The sequence below is a fragment of the Zophobas morio genome, unplaced genomic scaffold, assembly GCF_036711695.1.
Source record: "Zophobas morio isolate AGI-343-1 ecotype UQ-CSIRO unplaced genomic scaffold, CSIRO_AGI_Zmor_V1 ptg000005l, whole genome shotgun sequence".
Lineage (NCBI taxonomy): Eukaryota > Metazoa > Arthropoda > Insecta > Coleoptera > Tenebrionidae > Zophobas > Zophobas morio.
Window position 1 is genome coordinate 516,365 of NW_026972110.1, and position 20,511 is coordinate 536,875.

Here is a 20,511-nt window from a genome sequence, read left to right on the forward strand (position 1 = left end):
ATATTATACAGGGTGTTTGCGAAATGCACCGACAAAAAAATGAAGGTGTTCCCGAGAGCGTAGGGAATGAAAAAAACTCCTGTTGTATTATCAGAAGTTGTAAAGTAGATTTACCCTTTATCCAAGCTTTATTCGCGCCACTGTTAGAGGTGCTATCAGATTCAATTAATTCACGTTTTGTAAAAACATAGCAACCAAAAACTGACAACGAAAGGCGAAGTTTGAAAAATCTCAAGTAAAAAGTCAAAATTATTTTTTCAGAAACACTCAATTTTAGCTGGATGTTTAAACATTTTGAAGTAAAGAATTATTTTAAATGGTAGTAATTAGTCATTTTTACTTAATTTTCTTTGCGTCGAGGTTTTATTAGAACGAGGGCCGGCGAACCACTGTCCAAAGTCGCGGGTCTTCTTTCCCGTTTTTCGCGTCCCGCTGTGGTTTTTTCAGTTCTTATAAGAACGCGGTTCTGTACAGTGGTCCGCCGATCTTGGTTCCACAGGAATTCCGACATGATAGGTAATCGTCTGCGTGTTCTTTTTCAGGCTGTTGTCATTTTCTCTAGTTATGTACAGACTTATTAATGAATGAGCATAGTTAACAAAAAGAAACTACTAATAAGAATAAGACTTTTCAACGACGATAAGCAACAAAACTTTACTAATCAAAATAAAAATAAAGAATAAAATTAACACAACATTAAACCAACAACTACAACAAGTTTTCGAAATGACAGCCTCTATTTTGCACACATGATTCTGCTCGCCGAATTAATGACCGCTGCGTTCTTCTAACCACATCTGGATTACTCCTAATCTGGGCAGCAACATTTTGAATGCGATTTGTCAACTCTTGCACCGTATTCACTGGAGTTTGATAAACTACCTACTTCATGTAACCCCCAAAAAAAAATCACAGGAATTGAGATCGGGAGAACGAGGTGGCCACAACACAGGTCCATTCGTCCCAATCCATTTGTTTGGAAAGTTTCGGTCAAACCATTCCCGCACTTCTACGGCATAATGTGCAGGGGCCCACAATGAAGGTATCATAGATCCCTAGGAACATTTAAGGGTATATTTTCCAAAAGTGGTCCTAAATCGTTGTTTAAAAAATCTAAATACGCAACCGCCATCAAGCGAGGGGGCAGAACGTATGGACCTATCAAATTGTTGTCAACCATGCCTGTCCAGACATTTACTGAAAATCTGTCTTGAAAATGCGTTTCCCATATGGCATGCATATTTTCATGAGACCAAATATGAGTATTACGAGAATTAAAAACTCCTTCTCTTGTGAAAGTAGCCCTTGTTCTTTTAGGGTTCGCCACACAATAAACGGAGAAATTCCTAATCTGTATGATAATCTGCGAATGCTTATGCTTGGGTTTTCTCCCACAATTTCTAGTATTTCTGGTTCCACATCTATAACATGTTCGGTTTTTTCACGACCACGATTCGTCGTACTTGGCTGAAATTTGCCGTTTTCCCGGAGACGTTGAATAACGACACTAAATGTTGTGTGATTAGGCAATCTTCGGCCTGGAAATTCCTCCTAGTAGAGACGCTGCGCTTCATGAGCATTTCCAAATGCTCTTCCGTAAATCAAGACCATATCGGTCATTTCGGCAATAGAAAAAGCTGCCATTTTAAAAGTCAATAAATTTGACGGAATTTTTAGTTACTAGGAAACAATGAAGACTACATTTTTTTTTTTTTACAATGCACTTACAATGGTACATTTTTCTTAGTAACCACATTATGTTTTTAATCACTATTAACTCAGTAGCGTACATGCTATTTTGACTAAATTTTGAATTAATTTTATTTCGAAAACTAAAACACTTTTATTAGAACATTTTTTTCTTAATGATAGCTATTCATCCAGACCAATTTTCATTTTTTTTGTCGGTGCATTTCGCAAACACCTTTTAGAGGAATTTGTGAAATTGGGTGGGAACCCTCCACACATGTAGAATTAAGCTGTGTATTTTGTTGAAAGAATCTGGCAGACAAAAATGTCGCCTTTCACAAATTTAAGGCACCGTGTTAAAACAAGTATTAAAATTCGCGAAGCAAGTAGACATGGTGCAGACTGTATTCTTTAAAGTGGGTATTATAAATGTTAATAATCACATTTTTGATTCGTCATTGAATAACAAAGTTATGTTAGTTTGAAACTTGTGCAGATTTGTTGTCCCCACATCTTTACCTAAATAGAACGGTGGCGCAGTACGGATCAAGAAATTACATTAAATATTACATTTGACAACGACGTAGGACGTACATAACGTTTTTAACAAATAAAAAATAAATTTCTCTTCTATTTTGATGTAATATAATTTTTCTTTTATAATATTTTTATTTTATTTTATTTTTTTGCATATTAGCAATTAATGTATTATTTATGTTCTCGCATATATTGTTGTCCTGTAATTGAAATTTTGTTATATTGGTCAATAAATACATTTATTATACACATTTGTTACACTTGCATCTTTTGCTAACTTTTCCAACATAGACTGTTCTGTAAAAAATTAGTCTAAGGTTATTTAGGCAGAACTTATAACCAAATTGTGTGTACTCATTCCCTCCAAAACATTGATAACGTCTCAAGTACAAATGTAGCCTACATGAAGTGTGCAGCAATTTAATATTTCTCGTCTATTTCCGGATAAGGCTCGGCTAAAAGAAATGAAATTTTTACAGTCAAATTTCATAATTTGTGTAGAAACTATGTAATGGACTTTATTGAAATTTTTGGTGATTTAGTAATTGGAGAGTAGAATAAACTTTATTTATTCCGTTCTGTTCTCTATTATGAATTGTCTATCAGGATGTCTAAAATACAATCCACTATATAATAAGAAATAAGTCTGTAATTTGATTGACGTGCGAATAACACAGTTACGTTATGATCAACATTAAACTGTAGGTATATGTCTATATTTATATATTCTCACCTAAGAGTAGAAAACGTCCCAACATGTGTATGTGGCACTTGTACTGCATATATTTTATGACAAATTAGTTCCCTTTCGCTTTTTACAAGTATACTTATTTTTTTTACAAGATTGTGATAATTTATTACTGCAGTAACTATTTTTTACAGGTTCAAAACGAGGGGAGTAGCAGTATGGTAAATAGCGGATCGTTTGGATCAGATCGAAATGGAAACACAACAGCTAGTTGTATGCAAACAATTGGGTTTCACAGTAAAACATCACCAAGTCCACTTACTGCCAGCAGTGCAATTCAAATGAAACATGATTTTACGGAAGTACTTGGAACCAGGGAGTCCTGTGGGATACAGACTGCTGTACCGACATCATCTGAAAACGACTTTAATGACCATATAGAAGAAAATGGTGACTATGACTTCACGCAGTGTGTAAATGACTTGGAGTCTCATAGAACGAAGAAAAGTATATTCTGCAGTTTACCATTAGACAAAGTACAAACAATATTATCTATGTATACATCCTCTGAGACAGACGAAAACAAAATGAAAGTTTTTCGTAAGGTCTTGTGTCTATACTGTGACCGAACATTTGTTAATGTCAACTTACGTCAGAAACATGTCGAGAGGTGCCACTCGTCCAAGCAATTACGACGTGTGAGTTTGAGAAAACATCAGAACTTGTTTACATGTACACCGTGTATTTATTGTGATAAATTTACATTCACAGAGCGTACTTTAAAAGATCTTTTCAAACATTTGGTAGAAAATCATGCTAATAAGTATTTTGGCTGTTTATCATGTGAAATGAGATTCGTTAATTTTTCCCATCTTACGGATCACAACGTTCTGCATCATAAGCTCGTCGTCGCCACTGAAGAATTGTCTACGAATTGTGAAAATTTATTTGATTCTTTTAACTCGCCTTCGTATGTAGAAGTGGAAGAAAATCGAAAAGAAATACTTGGTACGACAACTAGTAAAAAACAGAAAGTGAACAAGAGTAAAGTAATTCTTGGAAAAATTAAAAATGGAGGGTTCAGTATTGAAGATTCAAATAAAACATACAACATAAAAAATTTTCGAACTAAAAAAATATCGGTTAAAAGTTCACGAATGATATTAAAGAGGAGTAAACGGCTACAGGCCAAATTAAACAGTACAGGCAAGAAACAACGCACAAAAAATTATAACGAAAAGAAGAAAAATGATCGGTTAGAACAGCCATTTACTTCGAAATTAAATGAGAGGCCAATTAAATCAACATCAAATTTTGTAAATCCATATCCAGAATTTGATAATTTTTTTCAAGTTAAGAAAATAACGGATCATTCCATTGACAATTTGAAAATTAGCTCCCTCACCTTTGATGATGTATTTGATAAAGCTTTCTTTAATAAAATTAAATGTAATATTCAAGAAAATTTGTTACATCATATTGATGGTAAGTTATTCAAAAATGAAGAATCGGAGAACAGAATATCAAATTTTGAAAAAATTTCAAACATTCCTCAGGAAACACAAAATTTAAATACCGAAAATTATGGATGCGAACTTTCGTTGAATGCGGTTACACCAACTACTCTGCTTTTATCTAATCAACTGGGGGATGATCCTGAGTCACAAATTGAATATGGTTCTAAGCCCTCTAAAAAGAAAACTCAGTTAAAAAAGGATGAGGTTCATTACAAATATTTCACACGTCGAAAGTACCAAGCAAGTATCTTGGAGCACAAAGAAAATAGAGATCTTAGTAAACTGGATATGTGGACACAATTCGTTATTAAAAGTCGACAGCAAAAAATATTAGATGATAAAAGAAGTCCAAAAGAAATTTTAGATTATTTTGCTGGTGAAGAATACAAAAATATAATGAAACGAGAAGAACTTAATCGAATTTTGGATAGAAGGGGTCCTTTCGAAGACTTGCGCGAAGAGGTTAGCAAAAAGGCAGCATTAGATAAATTAAATGGTGACGATAGTTCCTCGAATGACGACCATTTCACAGAAATTGGAGAGTTATTGAATGACATTTTAAATAGAGTTTTTGAGTTAGCGAAACATTCTTATCCGTCAGTGAAAACGTTATCAAAAAGTATTAATCAATTTGATGAAAACATTGTTCCTGCAATACCTAGCTATCTAAATTTACGACCTAGTACAGATGTTATACCTGAAGATGAGATCGATCGATCTGACAAAATTGCCTTGATTTGTTCATCACAAGAGACTGAAAATTTTGAACATCCAAGCAATACAGTGCGAGGGAAAAATGAAAAAGTGGAACTTACAGGGGAATGGGCAAGATCAAGAATATTTGTTTGTGCCGCATGTGGACTTAAACTCGAGAATATCAAACAATTTTTGGAGCATAAGAGTACCTCTCATCAATATATATGGGTTCAACATTATGAATTTGTTGGAAATCAAAGTCAGTTGTACAAACACTTAAGTATTCCTGTTTTAGGAAAAGTTGGAGTTTTAGAAAATATAGTGCAGTGCAAAGTGTGGAAAAGAAGCGACGCTAGATCGTGTACTAAATGTGACAAACTGTGCAATAGTTTAACGGAATTACATAGACATATTTTGGAATGCGGTGGTGATTGGACTTGGATGCTAGCAAGAAAGAAGTGTAAATATAGACCTTTTGGTGCTAAATCAAGGAGGAAACGTAGAGGTATTTAGTCTTATAGTATAGCTATTTGAATTTGTACAAAAAACACTTAACAAAATAATTTTATTTCTGACAATTATGAAATCCAGCTTTATGATTCAAAAATCGGAACAGTAAATACCAAATAAATTTATAAGTGCGATAATTACAATCCAAATGATCTAGATCTTACGAAATATTTTGAAAATTTAAATCTTGATCTTGCCAAGGTAGGTCATCAATATTCTTTAAAAAGTGACCTTTCTTTTAATTATCTATTTTAGAAAGGGACCAAAGACTTCTTTTATAAAACTGATGGTTAATAATAATAATAATAATAATAGTTTATTTTCCAACAGGATGAACCCAAATACAGGAAAAAGTTAATAAAAATGCTGGATATAAAAAAATATTTTAGACTAAAATTAAATATATGTAAACTCAAATCCATAAGGTTGTAACCACTCCCTAGTGTAAATTTTAAAAAATTATTCAGTGTAAATCTGTCTTTTAATAACCTGGTAACATATCTGGTGATCTGTCAATATAATGTCAGTTCATTCATGTATTCGCGACACATGATTACGTTCGATTTCATTGCAATTCTTGCACTCCTGCACAAGTTATTTCATAATTATCATTGTAACTTGTCGCAATATTGTAAAAATTGATAAACAATTTTCAATAAAAACACGATAACCTGAGTCTTCATGGTAATTATGATACAAGAGCAACGATAAATAGAAACGTGTTTTATCTTTCATCTGCAGAAAGAAGAATACCACCTACTGTAATTTAGACTTGCAGTCGATACGTTTACGAATTACGATAAAACGAACCCAAAAATACGAGTCACGAATGAAATCAGATATTGGGCTGGTAAAAAAACAAGGTGAATTGATTTATTTATTGTTGCTGCTTTATAAAAATCGCTTTACAGATGGGGAATAACTGAATACCTAATTCAGAATTTGTTTAAATTATTGTACATGAGTGTACGGGATATATGTGTGGCTAACCATGATATGATTTGACTCGAAGGACCAGCTCTCCCAACTGAAATGATCAATCTCGCGAGCAACACCAAAATTGTCTATAATAGGTAGATAACTGTTCACCTTAATTAGTCGCAACAGTTGACCAATTTTTCATAAAAAAATTAGACACCAAGAAGTCTTTAATGTTATGTTTAATAACTCTCATTTGGAACTACTAATTATTTACAAAGTGTACAAGGAATTTGGTTGAAGGTGATAGGTGGAGGAGCATAGCCACTATGCTCCTCTGTCCTGAGAATTTTAGTGGTAATAATGAACAAAATGTAACTTCACAAAATTCAGAGGCTAAAATAATAGGTATGTTGAAAATAATTTGACAGTTTATTTAAACTTACTGTTACAGGAGTGGTTAGAAACATTGGGAACACAGACCAAATAACCAAAAAGCAAAAATTTTTCTGTTAACTTTCTTAAATCTGAATCCCATGGATTTTAATACTCGATGTAAAGTATTTAAACTTGCTGTATATTCCAGATGTTCTTTCGCAAAAATAAATAAATCCCGAATAGTAAAAAACAATTTTTTTTTTGTTTTTGTCAAATATACGGTAGGTTAGATCTTCGTTAAATTCCAAATTTGAATACCACTGCGATTTTTGTTTTGGTTTCCACTTTACTTCTTGTAAAGGTTCTCCAGATTGGGGTTGGGTTATAATTTTGTGGGCTTGACATCGGGAACACTATGGAAAGGATAGGAATAAATGAGTTTACAAGGAAAGTTTCTGCAGTGTTTGAATTTAATGAGGGACATTTAGTTGTATTGTGTAGGATATAAAGAGTGGGTATAAAACTTGAAAAGACAATGTTAAACTAAAAAGCGAGATATACACTTTCAACTTGAGGTAGTTAAAACTGAAAGTCCTTCGACAGACCACCATGTTGTAATAACATAATCCGAATGTCGATACGTTACTCTCATAGTATAGTGCTCTTCGTCCATGGTATAAGAATAACTACATACTGAAAAGATTTTTGCAAGCTTGAATTCAAGTTCTCGGGAGGATGCTTGGGGATAAGCAAGTTTCAATCCATTGTGACAGTTGGCAAGTGCCATTTTCATCTGCTTATTTATCACAATATGCCGTGTTGGTACCATTTTTCAATGATATGGTTTAATAACAAACTGTGAGATATTTAAATAAAACTCGCTCGCGCGTGATTGTCAAATTTTGACACATGCGCCGTTACCAATCTGTTCATGTAAAAAACACCATTGGCTGTAATGCCAACCTTACAATTTAACGAGTGGTTACAAGCTTATGGATTTAACTGTACATAATAGAACAAACAAGAAACATAAAAGTATGTATGTAAATATTCGATAAAACAAGCCATAAACTTATCCTAAATTAGGTTTGGTATTACATAGTACATATATGCTACACAAGAAAAATTTAGATAAAATATAACTATACATATACAATAATAATCAACGCGCGGAATAATATCTCATAGGCTCGATCCAGTGCTGCCTCGTCGATAGTTTGATTACAAATATATTTTTCTTTTGGACTATATCAACATTTCAGGTTTACAAATCTGTGGTCCTGTGGTTGAAAAATTAAAAAGGGCACCGAGTATTATTATTTGAAGTAATATAGTAATATAGAAGTAGTTTTTTTACTAACTGTAAACACTCCTAGAGACGACCTTGTGGACCAGATCAAAACGTCCCCGCTGCTCGCCGTAAAACACACCTTACTTCAACTGTGGGATTGTAGCACTGAGATATAATAGAACTTTAATAAGTCAACTACCGAAGCTACTGCACAGAAGCCGTTTAATAGTACTAAAACTATCGAAAAACACATTGATATTGCTGCAGTACAAATTCGTGTTATTACATAATATGTTAATTGGAAATTTTTTGAGCATATTGGTTCTTGGCTTGTTTAAATAAAAAGTTTGTAGATGCCTTGCACTAAGCCTAGTAATATTAATGTTCACTTTCATTAGCAATAGGTCATATAAAAATTTAATTGTGAGTATTGCACGTCGATTTTCCAGGGATAAACACTGAAATTTACCCAAAAGTAATGTTTGACTATAGCCATGTGGCGGATAAAACTCGTTGTCTTTAAAAGATAAATACTTCAGGACGTGTCTTTGTACTGATTCAATGCGGTTAATATGGACGTTATAGATCGGATACCAAATTAGTGAACCATATTCGAATCTTGATCTAACAAATGCAGTATATAAAATTTTTACACATTCTATACTGCCAAAATGTTTACAGTTCCTATGTACAGTGCATCTTTTTTAAAAGTGGCCATAGGGATCCCCATGTTAACTTTTGTGGGGTGAAAACCCGGAGATGATTTTTGCGGAGAAAATAGCCGTAGGGTTTTATTTTAATTTCCACTACAACTTTTTGCAGTAATTTGTTAATTTGTGCTTTAAAAAATAAAAATTATTTTGATTAAAAAATGTTGGCACATCATAGAAGGTTTTGATTTATCATTTTAACTTGGCATTTTTGACAGCATAATTTTAATTAAATCATTAAATACATTCGTATTTAAATTAATTACAATCATCAAAAAATAACTTAGTTTACCTTCTGAAGTAAATATCTGTTGTCGGAAGCATCTTTTAGAAATTGCATGACTTGTTCGCCAGTCAAAACTCGGGATTTTTTTGCCACATAACCTTTTGGGTTTTTTATAGAAATATGTCAAACGATGATAATTAGAAATGTCTATGTTGTCGTTTACTCTTAAAGTTGTCTTGACCATCGAGTATTTTGACCATAAGGAACTGGGTGAATATTTTTCTGACTAAAAATGAAGAACACAGTTAAATAATTATTTTATAAACAGAATAACTCACCAATTCTTGGAAGTAAGCCACTTCTTAATCTTCCAATTAAGGAAAATTTTGTATTCTTTTTCATATGTATATGGATCCTGATGTTCCAGGTAACACATTTTCATTGGCTTTCGCTTTCTTCACAATGGTTTCTGGAATTTCATTTCCGCGGTCGAAAATATACGTGTTGACACCGTGAATAGACGCCGTGTTTGCAATAAACATAGAATCTCCTTGACAACAAAATCAACGCCACGTAAACTTTTTTTACTTCCTCTTGTCTTGTTAAAGCTCGTTTACTGTCGTCTAAACTAACTCGGTAAATTAACCTTTACACGCACCCTGCCTGTAAAGCGTTACCGTGGCAGCTTTACAGGCACCTTGCCTGTAAAACGTTATCATGACAGCACCGGAATCAAATACACATTCGCTGCGTCGGCCTTTTTCTTAATCTCACTAATACTGTGCTAATACTAACGTTAAAATCACCTTCAAACTCTTCATCTTCATCGAATTCCACAATTAACAGAGCTCAGAAACGAAATTAAACTATTTAAATTATTAATCGAATTTACAAATTGACAGTCCCGTTATTTTCAAACAATTCAATTTTCCATAGTTACCGGAGCAAACTATGAAAAATAACTACAATTTCTATGACTGTAATTTCAAGTAAAATTTCTAGAGATGCCAAAGTTGTTTATTTTCAGGATTTTCAGCAAGAGGAAGTAAAACGTTGTACGCGGCTCGCTTGCAACTAGCCTTTACTGGGGCTCACCGGATTACAGAGCTCGCTCCTACGTCGCTCGCCCTGCAAACATTCCGGTTCGCCCGTAAAGGCTAATTTACTAAGCTTGCCACGTAAATAACTATTACGAATCTATCTATCTATCTATCTATATTAATAAAAATGAATCGCCGAAATGTATGTACGCTCATAACTTCAGAACGGCTGCACCGAATTAGACGATTCTTTTTTTTTACATGTTCCTTATTGCCGGGACAAGGTTTATACGTAAGAAAATTTATAAAAAATAAGACGGCTAAAAGATAAAAAAAAATTAAATTTTGCATGGGAATCGCCACTTCGAATGAATTTGAATAATTGGCGTCCCTGACGGACCTGTCGCCTAACTGACGTGTCATACAAAACTATTTCTTCCGTGCGATTGTGAAAAGTATTGCATTTCAAGTCGTTCTTTGTTTTTTCGTAACAAAAAACGTCGTTTATTTTAAGAAAAGTGTTCGTTAAAGTGAATTTAGTTACGCATTCCGAAAGTTTCTTATTAATTTTGAACTGCCATTCTATTTACCTATATTCACTTTGTTGGTTTCGACAAACCCTCAACCTTTACCGTTATTCGAGGATTTAATTTGAAGTTTTCAATATTTTAAAATTCTCAAGACAACATTTACAGATTTGATTGACCGTGAAAATAATTCTGTGTCGTTTTATGAAGTTCATTATAATGCCGAGAAGACGACAAGCTGACAAAGGTCCACGAAGTCAATCAAATGTGCGACGAACTACCTCAGGTGCAAATCGCAATGATTTATTTCATGCGTAATTCGGATACGGAAGTTGATCAGCGTTGTGCTCATAATCAACATAATCAAACATTGAAGCGAGACATTGGACGGTATGAATAAAACTGAGTAGATACTCATATTCGAAGTACGAAGTCCCTACTTCATTATTACTCTTATATACCTTAGCATCTACCCGATATACTGTGTATCTACTTGCAAACATTGTATCTCCCCGGACATAAATTGAACATTTACGCGTTTTGTGAGCATTTAATCTAAAAATGAGCATCGGCGTGGCAAATGACTATTTGTCCTTATAAATGACAAATTAAATGTAATATATTTTTTTTTCACTAGCAGCCATGACGCATGCAAATGTCGACTCATTTAGAGGTAGCAAATTCAACTTTTGCGACCACCGGTTCAAAAAGAAAAATTGAGGTTATGTACGCAATGTTTGATGTGATTATTTCTTAATAAATGAACAAATGTGTGCTACAAACATTACTTGAGTATACGCATGGTAGTTGGTAGACGGTAGAAGATAAAATGATTAACTCAGCGACAAGTATAAACGGTTTTCTTTGTGTTGAAGGTTTAGAGTAAGTTTGATTAGAAATCAAAACAAAATCATGTTGCGTCAAAAAATTGAACGTTTATTTTTTCAGTTTATTGTCTTATGGTTTCTACTAGTGAAAAAAATAGTATATTAACCACGGTTGCAAAGCCACTTCTAGACCTCGCGCTTCAGAGCCCTCGACGCTGCGCGTCTCGGGTTCTAATTTGCGCTTGGTCTAGAATGCTTGGCTCTGCAACCTTGGTTAATAATATACTATTTTTCCTTAAGAATACAGAGTGAACAAAGTTAGTTGAGTTACAAAAGTCTCTTTTGCTCCACGTTGGCCACCAACGAGCGATTTTCATGATTTTTGTGAAACTTTGCTGGTTTTGAATTTGAATTTTCTGTCCTCGATAGTTGATGCTCGGCAAGAACCACGGGAAGGTCTGGAGCAGATCTCGGTAGGAAAAAAGAGGGCAAGGATTTGTTAATGAGGGATAGAACGTTATACAGTACAGTACAATGGAAATACAATACAGGTACCTACAATCTAACTACAATACAGAATACACTACAGATACAGATAAAATTCAGATACAATACAAATACAAAGTTAGTACCCAATACACCACCGGAAGAAATTGCACCAAAAATTGAGAATGTTGCAAAATGAAAACCCAAGCAAGCACACCGATGGAACTCGGGACGAAATCTATAGGTCGCAGCGCTCACACGCCCAAGGGAGGAACGCAGCCGCATAAATCCAAGGTCGTCTTACCTCATTCTCAAAGAGCGATGCAACCCAGCGTCTAAGGGCCAACAGAACCCCCCCAGGCCAGAGCGTCTGACGACATGGAGAATTCAGACTCGGAACCAAAGAATGCACTGTTGGAAAATTAAAACCCAAGCAAATGCACCGTGAAAACAAAGCATTTGCACCACAGAAGCTAAATTGGCAAGACCCAAGTTAAGTTAGTAACACATAAAATATACAGTACAAAATGCTTCAATTACAAAAGTTACAATATACAAATTTCTCTACGTTTGCCACCAAAGAGCGATGACTTTGCTCGCTCGTTGCTGTTGCCCAGCAAGAACCAAACAATACGAGGAGGTCTGGAGTGCGTCTTGCCATTAAAAAAGAGGACTAGAGTTTGATAGCATGGGTGAAGGACACCGTATTTTGTAAATTTGGACGCCAGAGTTTAAAAATGATGCATACTGTATTTTGTGAATTATGAACGCTGTACTTTGTATACTCTGAAGCCGTACTTTATCAGTCCTGAATGCATGTTATTAACAACATATTTCAAAAAAAATCGGGCATTTTTGGAAAAATATCCCCACTTTCTTTCGTGTTCACAGCACTTAACACAAAACATTTTCGCTAATATTTATTGACAATAAATTAGAAATTCGCGAACACGTGCTACTTTTAACCCACAACGGAGCTCCAGTGTTGCTGCTACCAGACCGGAATCAAAATTGAACAGAAAGGATCGAAAATGTGACCTTTCATCAAGTAGCTCACGTGACAGTGAGGTCATCATACGTCACGATGAGATTGCAAAAATTATTTTTCATATTTTAGCTCAGAAATTGTACATTTTTGGGGTTAATTTAACAATGTTTAAACAAACTAATTTGTTTTTGCTAACCTCGTGTTCTTAGGAAAATGGATTTCGGTTTAATTATCATATATTGATAGTTATCATATTTGAACATTATGAATTATATTAATTATGTTTAAATTTTATTTAATTATATCGCGAAAATGTATAGCTTTGACCCACCAACTTCAATCGTTTCGAAAATTTTTCCAAGATTTAAACATTGTCGAATAAATTAGAACTGAAGTCGTACTTACTTTGTTTTCGGTCCTTTTCGGAAAATATCCATTTTCGTTCGTGTTCACAGCACTAACAGAACATATCTTCCGTAATATGTATTAATAATAAACTAGAAATTCGCTAAAACGCTCCACTTTTATGCCAAAAGGAAGCGACGATCTTGCCGGCATCAAACAGAAATTAATACTGAACACAAAGGACCGAAAAACGTGACCTTTATACAGGTAGCTCACGTGACATTGACGTCATCGTACGTCACGATGAGACTGCAAAAATTATTTTTCATATTTTAGCTCAGAAATTGTACATTTTCGGGGTTAATTTAACAATGTTTAAACAAACTAATTTGTTTTTGCTAACCTCGTGTTCTTAGGAAAATGGTTTTCGGTTTAATTATCATATATTAATAGTTATCATATTTAAACATTGTGAATTATATTAATTATGTTTAAATTTTATTTAATTATATCGCGAAAATGTATAGCTTTGACCCACCAACTTCAATCGTTTCGAAAATTTATCCAAAATGTAAACATTGTCGACCAAACGAATCACGGAATCCGATAAATTAAAACTGAAGTCGTACTTACCCTGTTTAGGGTCCTTTTCGGAAAAATATCCATTCTCGTTCGTGTTCACAGTACTAATACGACACATTTTCACTAATATTTATTAATAATAAATTAGAAATTCGTGAAAAGGACCCTACTTTTAAGCCAAAACGTACTCTGATGTTGCTGCCACCAAACCGAAATCAAAACTAAACACAGAGGACCGAAAAATGTGACCTTTTATCAGGTAGCTCACGTGACAGTGACGTCATCGTACGTCACGATGAGATTGCAAAAATTATTTTTCATATTTTAGCTCAGAAATTGTACATTTTCGGGATTAATTTAACAATGTTTAAACAAACTAATTTGTTTTTGCTAACCTCGTGTTCTTAGGAAAATAGTTTTCGGTTTAATTATCACATATTAATAGTCATCATATTTAAACATTATGAATTATATTAATTATGTCGTTTCTGCAATTCTTGAGTTATTCTCTAAAAATAAATTAACTGATCCTTACATTTTTTTGAGTCACTGTAAAAGCAAATCTAAAAAATATGAATGCAATGATAAATTACAAAAATATACTGATGATATGACGTCATCAAGTTTTTGGTCTTGATAAACAGATATATTTTGATTAAAAACGTACCATGTCAAACAGTAACTTCAAAACGTCTGCAATATTTCAAAATTCAGTTTTGCAATTCTTGATTCATTCAATAAAATAAACTGACTCAGTGATTAATTTTTTTGAGACATTCCCTATAAGCAAAACTAAAAAATATGAATGGAATGATAAATCACAAGTATAGTCTCATCCTATTTTGGAGATTTTAAAAAGGATTCATTTGGCAAAATTTTGGGCTGACGTCATGAATTTTTTGAAGGAAGTAAATATTATTTTGAATAAAAATGTATTATGCTTATCATATGTTTAAAACATCTGCAAGATTTCAAAGCATTCGGTTTTGCATATTCGAAATTAAATTGTAGGTGAAACGAAGTTCACGGGGTCAGCTAGTTAATTATATAAATTAGTGTTTTTTTTAGATTTTCTCGTGAAAAATAAAAGTTTGTATGCACCACGGGGACAACTTGATGTTTATAAATCTCGGGCAACTTACAAAATCTTGGGCCAGAAGCCCTCGATTTTGTAAACGTTGCACTCGAATATAAACATCTTCTTTGTGCCCTTGGTACATAAATAACTATTTCGTTGACCGCTTATTAATGTCAATATTTTGCAAAGTGTTTAATCACACCGAATAACATCTCACTAACACAATGTCAATGTTAATTAATGATTTCGTCTCTTTTTCATTACGTAACTCTTTGTAAGTTTGACGTTTTAGCTGGTAACAAACTCGAACATGCATTGTTTACACTTGCCACCAATGCAGCCGGTAGCATATCACAGTTTTCCAGCTTCATAACTGCAAAATATCAACTGCACAATTACGAATTCACATATTAATACGACTTTTTGACAATGGCGACATTTTTGGTTAAAATTCGCATGTCATATTTTTCAATGATAACTGTGTTTTTTTACCAAAGTAATTTTTTACGTGAACGTCGAAAGATTTAGAATTGGCCATTTTGTTACCAGAATAAAAAAATTGGTCTAAAGAGTTTAGACAGTACTTCCCTCGCTGTCGGAAACTTGACGACTGCATGCCTATTGTGTTTTTTTTTTCTCACTACATTTTTGTAGTGGGAATTTAAAAAAAAAATGTGATGACGTCATCAACATTTTTGCAAGGACACGTATATCAGTTGGGATAGATGTAGTGTAATACTAAGAATAAAATTATTGTATTCCCAAATTTTCCGGAAAATGAATCGGGTCGTTTTGAATATTGATTTGTTATAATCAATAAAATAACGAAACAATTTACTCACGTATACGGCGCCGGTGTGTAATATCTAGAGAGCGGATTTCTGTCGGGCTAGGCAAGGCCAAACTCGGTACGGCTCGTACGGGATGCGAATTCATTGCGGTTGCGGACTGCACTTCGTTTATTTGAGATTAGAATAACGCTGTTTCGTTGCACTCTGCTGTTAATTCCCGTTCTCATTTACTTAGCCGTTTGATTAATAAATCGTTAATTATATTTATGGAATTAGTACCGATTAAATTCAGTGATTATCTATCACCCGGCGATCCAGCGCGTCCCCACCTATAATCGTGACGTAGCCCGACAGAAATCCGCTGTCTAGTAATATGAGGGGCAACTGAAAGTCGTTTATGTATAACCATTCTTAATTTAAGATGACAAGCGTAACAGCATACGTGAGACTCAAACAGAGAAACTGTAAACAAAACGACCATCGGTTTTATTGCTTCGACTTCCGCTTATTATATAAAACATTGGGTTTTATTTTCAATTCTTGACGGTGAAATTCACAATTGGTTGATTATAAACATGTCTATTCCACATTCGCGGAACCAAGTGAGCGCATAAAACAAATGCAGGTCTGTAATGTTAAAGTCGATGTAAATAAGCGTGCTACCCTTATGTTTCAATCGAGTTTTTCCTTTAACAAATTTTGTGTCTACCAAATTGGGTTGGTTGGGGTGTAATACTAATAATAAGTGTTGCCTTTAATTTAATCAATAAAATAAATTGACTTCATTAATTTTTTTGAACCACCTCTTAAGAAAATCTAAAAAATATGAATGGAATGATAAATCACAAGTACAAACTCATCATATTTTTTGCATTTTAGATAGGATTTATTCAGCAAAATTTAAGGGTGACGTCATCAATTTTTTTAGGAGGGATGAACAAATACATTTTGAACAAAAGTTTACCATGCTTATAATAACTTTAAAATATTCCCAAGATTTCAAAGCATTCGGTTTTGTAGTTTCTGAGTAAATCAGTAAAATAAATTTACGCTTTCATTATTTTTTTTTAATCACCCTGTATATGCAAATCCAAAAAATATGAATGGAGTGATAGATCACAAGTACAGACTGATCATATCTTGTACATTTTAGATATGATTTATTCGGCAAACTTTCGAGCTGACGTCATCAAGTTTTTGGAGGGGATAAGCAAATATATTTTGACTAAACATTTATTATGCTCTTTATGACCTTAAAACATCTACAAGATTTCAGAGCATTCGGTTTTGTAGTTCCTGATTAAATCAATAAAATATATTTACGCATTCATTAATTTTTTTGAGTCACCCTGTATATGCAAATCCAAAAAATATGAATGGAGTGATAAATTACAAGTACAGACTCATCATATTTTTACAGTTTAGATAGGATTTATTCGGCAAACTTTCGAGCTGACGTCATCAATTTTTTGGAGGGGATAAGCAAATATATTTTGACTAAACATTTATTATGCTCTTTATAACCTTAAAACATCTGCAAGATTTCAAAGCATTCAGTTTTGTAGTTTCTGAGTAAATCAGTAAAATAAATTTACGCATTCATTAATTTTTTTGAGTCACCCTGTATATGCAAATCCAAAAAATATGAATGGAGTGAGAGATCACAAGTACAGACTGATCATATTTTGTACATTTTAGATCGGATTTATTCGGCAAACTTTTGAGCTGACGTCATCAAGTTTTTGGAGGGGATAACCAAATATATTTTGACTACAGATTTATGATGCTCTTTATAGCCTTAAAACATCTGCAACATTTCAAACCATTCGGGTTAGCAGATTCAAAATTAAATTGCAAAATGTTGTTTTATAATTTTGAATTTTCTTCCAAAAATCTGGACGTTTCGGCTAAAAACTCAATTCGGAGTCGTAAACTACATGTGTAGGATTATGTTATTTTATACAATTTAAAACCCATTTACTATGTATAATTTTGAAGTGACGTCATCGCATTAGTGGTGGGGATGATTAGACAAATTTTGGTTAGCGTTTTACCATCTACATGATATTCCTAATATAAGTACAAAATTTTATAACAATCGGTCCAGTACTTTCGGAGATTATCTATCTAATAAAAATCCGGGACGGCAGACAGACGGAAATGGGAGACCTATTTCTTCGTCTTCTAGAGGTCATGAAAGATTGAGAAAACGTAAAAGTAGGGAGTTGGCCGACGGACTCGATTACAATACTTCCTTTGCTTACGCTCGGGAAGTAAAAATGGATGATAACCATCTACTACAAGAGGATGAATATTATGTGAAATAGTTTTGACAATATTTTCAGAGGAAATTATTACATCAAGAATTCTAGACTTTATTTGACTCAAAAGGACTAAAGTCTCCTACTATGATGCAGTTTTGTGATAAATCATATGAAACCTCAAGATGATCGAATACTGATTCATATAATTCAGGAGATGTAGAAGGTGGAAAGTAAATATTGATGACAATAATTTGAACTCCTTTGATATTGATCCTCACCACTAATAAGTCTATTTCACGATGTGGCAATTCACTCTTTAACACATCTGCAGAAAATCTATGATGAACTACAGTTAGTACGCCACGCCCTTTTCTTCCATTCGAAGACCTAAAGACTTGATAAGTATCACCAAAATATTCACTTGATTTAACACAATCCTCCAACCATGTCTCAGTAAGTAATACAAGATCATAATCACTACTAAGGATGTTTAAATAAAATTCGTCTATTTTAGTATTCAATCCGCGGACATTTTGATTTGCCTTGAGTTCATATAAATCTCCTGACCGTTGGATTGGACTCAGTTTTTTCTACTAGTAATACCTAACGTAGTTTTAACAATTTTTGGCATACCATTTATATATTTTAGTTTGATATCCACCTCTCCTCCTTCTTTCCTACCTCTAAATTGCTTTCTTATTAAGTATGCCATATTCCTTTGCCGCACTGTAAAATATCTATTTACATAAATATTATCACGCGTTCGATATGATTTGAGGACCTTAAGAACATCATCCGAAGAATTTCTAACTAATAAAGGAATACAGTGTCATTGTAATTTTTCCGCTTTAAGCGTACACACTTGACTTGAATTTTCAGCGATACCTACTATTTTCACAACATTAGTAAGATCATTATCTCTCCTGTCTTCTAGCCCATGATCTGGTTACGGCAAATTACGAGTATAAATTATTAAATTGTTCGCACGATCGTGGCGGTCTAATATCTCAGTGATAATTTCTTCATCTCAATCACTATCAGATTTAGCATTGACTACAGCGTTATCAGCTGATTGTTTACTAATCTGGTTTTTCATGCCACTCAATTCGTTTTTCAATTGATTCAATTCTTGTTGACGATTTAAGACAACGTCCACGATTTTACATTTTTCACAAAAATATCTAACCTTACTTGCTGTCCACTTCAGACACTCAGCTTCCTGTGGAGATACACCGGCACAGTTGGGATGAGAAATTTCCCCACAGATATCGCACGACAAACCATCCTTGCAATTCTTTTTGCAAATATGGCACTTCAATGACATTATTAATAATTATTTAAAAACTTACAAAATGACTAAACAGACAATAAATACAAGAAAATTTAAGTTTATATGCCTGCAGTAGTTGTTAATAATTTGTTCTATATTTACTAATGTATCAGTAAATTTATAAACAGGTTTAAAAAACTTATTTTCTTCATAACAATTCTGCAAAAAATCTTTCATACAACCGTCCTCACATGATCACCAATAAGTGTAAAAAGTTCGAATCATTGCTTTTATAAATTATTATTCCGATACATATAAAATGTTTCTTTCGGCTGGTCTGTATACAAAACTCACTTGACATACACCCTGTAAAACTTTTAAGACTTAGGCGGCTTAACGCAAACCACCCTTAGAAGTCAAACTGGCTATTGTATAGCTTAACTCAGTTCACATGTACCTAGTAAAACTTTATCCATTATTTTTGTCCATTGCTTCATTATGGCAGCAATGGACAGTAATAATAATAAGCTTACAATTTACTTCAGCTATGTTTCCGGAACACGTTTAAATTCGTTCATCCAAAAAATAAATAGTTTTCGACGCTTGTGCTTGTATAGACTCTGTGGACTTCATCCAACTCGGCTTAATTTGCACCGTCATGCACTTCTTTAGATAAAAGTGTTTTATCAATGAATAAAACTAGTGTTTTTCAATTCTTGTAAAAAAAAAAACGAAAAAGTAGTCAACTCAAAAGCTGAAATTTGGCCACAGGTTCTATCAACAATTATCCTTGATAACAGCAATGCCATTTAGCAGACAATCACATGGCATCATACAAATTTACTACACTTCTCAAACAGCCCCCGTATTGTAAAACTGACTCTAGTAGAACTATTGACTTTATCTTCTTTTGACATCTGTGTCAAAATTTAGTTTATTCTCTTATTATCTTCCCAAACATTTTGATTTACAATGTTGTCATACATTTTTCTTTTGTTATTTCCAGGTCTCGTTAAACGAATTTATGCACAGAAGACCGAACCATCGGAGAAAAAAAAATACAAAAAGACGTATCTGCCAAAACAAAAACCAAGTGATGGTAAAATAATAATTTATTATTATATTATTATTTATTTTTAAATTGTTTTTTTAA

At 33.5% G+C, this 20,511-nt stretch overlaps 1 protein-coding gene and 1 long non-coding RNA gene across 4 annotated transcripts in view; both read left to right on the forward strand.

The window, feature by feature from the left end:
* Positions 1 to 20,511, forward strand: part of LOC135121091 (uncharacterized) — an 82,903-nt gene that overhangs the window by 23,083 nt on the left and 39,309 nt on the right. For all 3 annotated transcript variants that reach the window (XM_064045430.1, XM_064045418.1, XM_064045426.1), the window contains exons 2-3: positions 3,109 to 5,632; positions 20,365 to 20,457. In XM_064045430.1, coding sequence (XP_063901500.1) covers positions 3,133 to 5,632; positions 20,365 to 20,457 — 2,593 coding nt within the window. In that variant the 5' untranslated portion in view covers positions 3,109 to 3,132. The remainder of the gene's footprint in view (positions 1 to 3,108; positions 5,633 to 20,364; positions 20,458 to 20,511) is intronic.
* Positions 6,155 to 7,165, forward strand: LOC135146101 (uncharacterized). Its single transcript, XR_010283677.1, has 3 exons — positions 6,155 to 6,321; positions 6,379 to 6,963; positions 7,010 to 7,165. It is a non-coding gene; the product is annotated as an uncharacterized LOC135146101 (long non-coding RNA).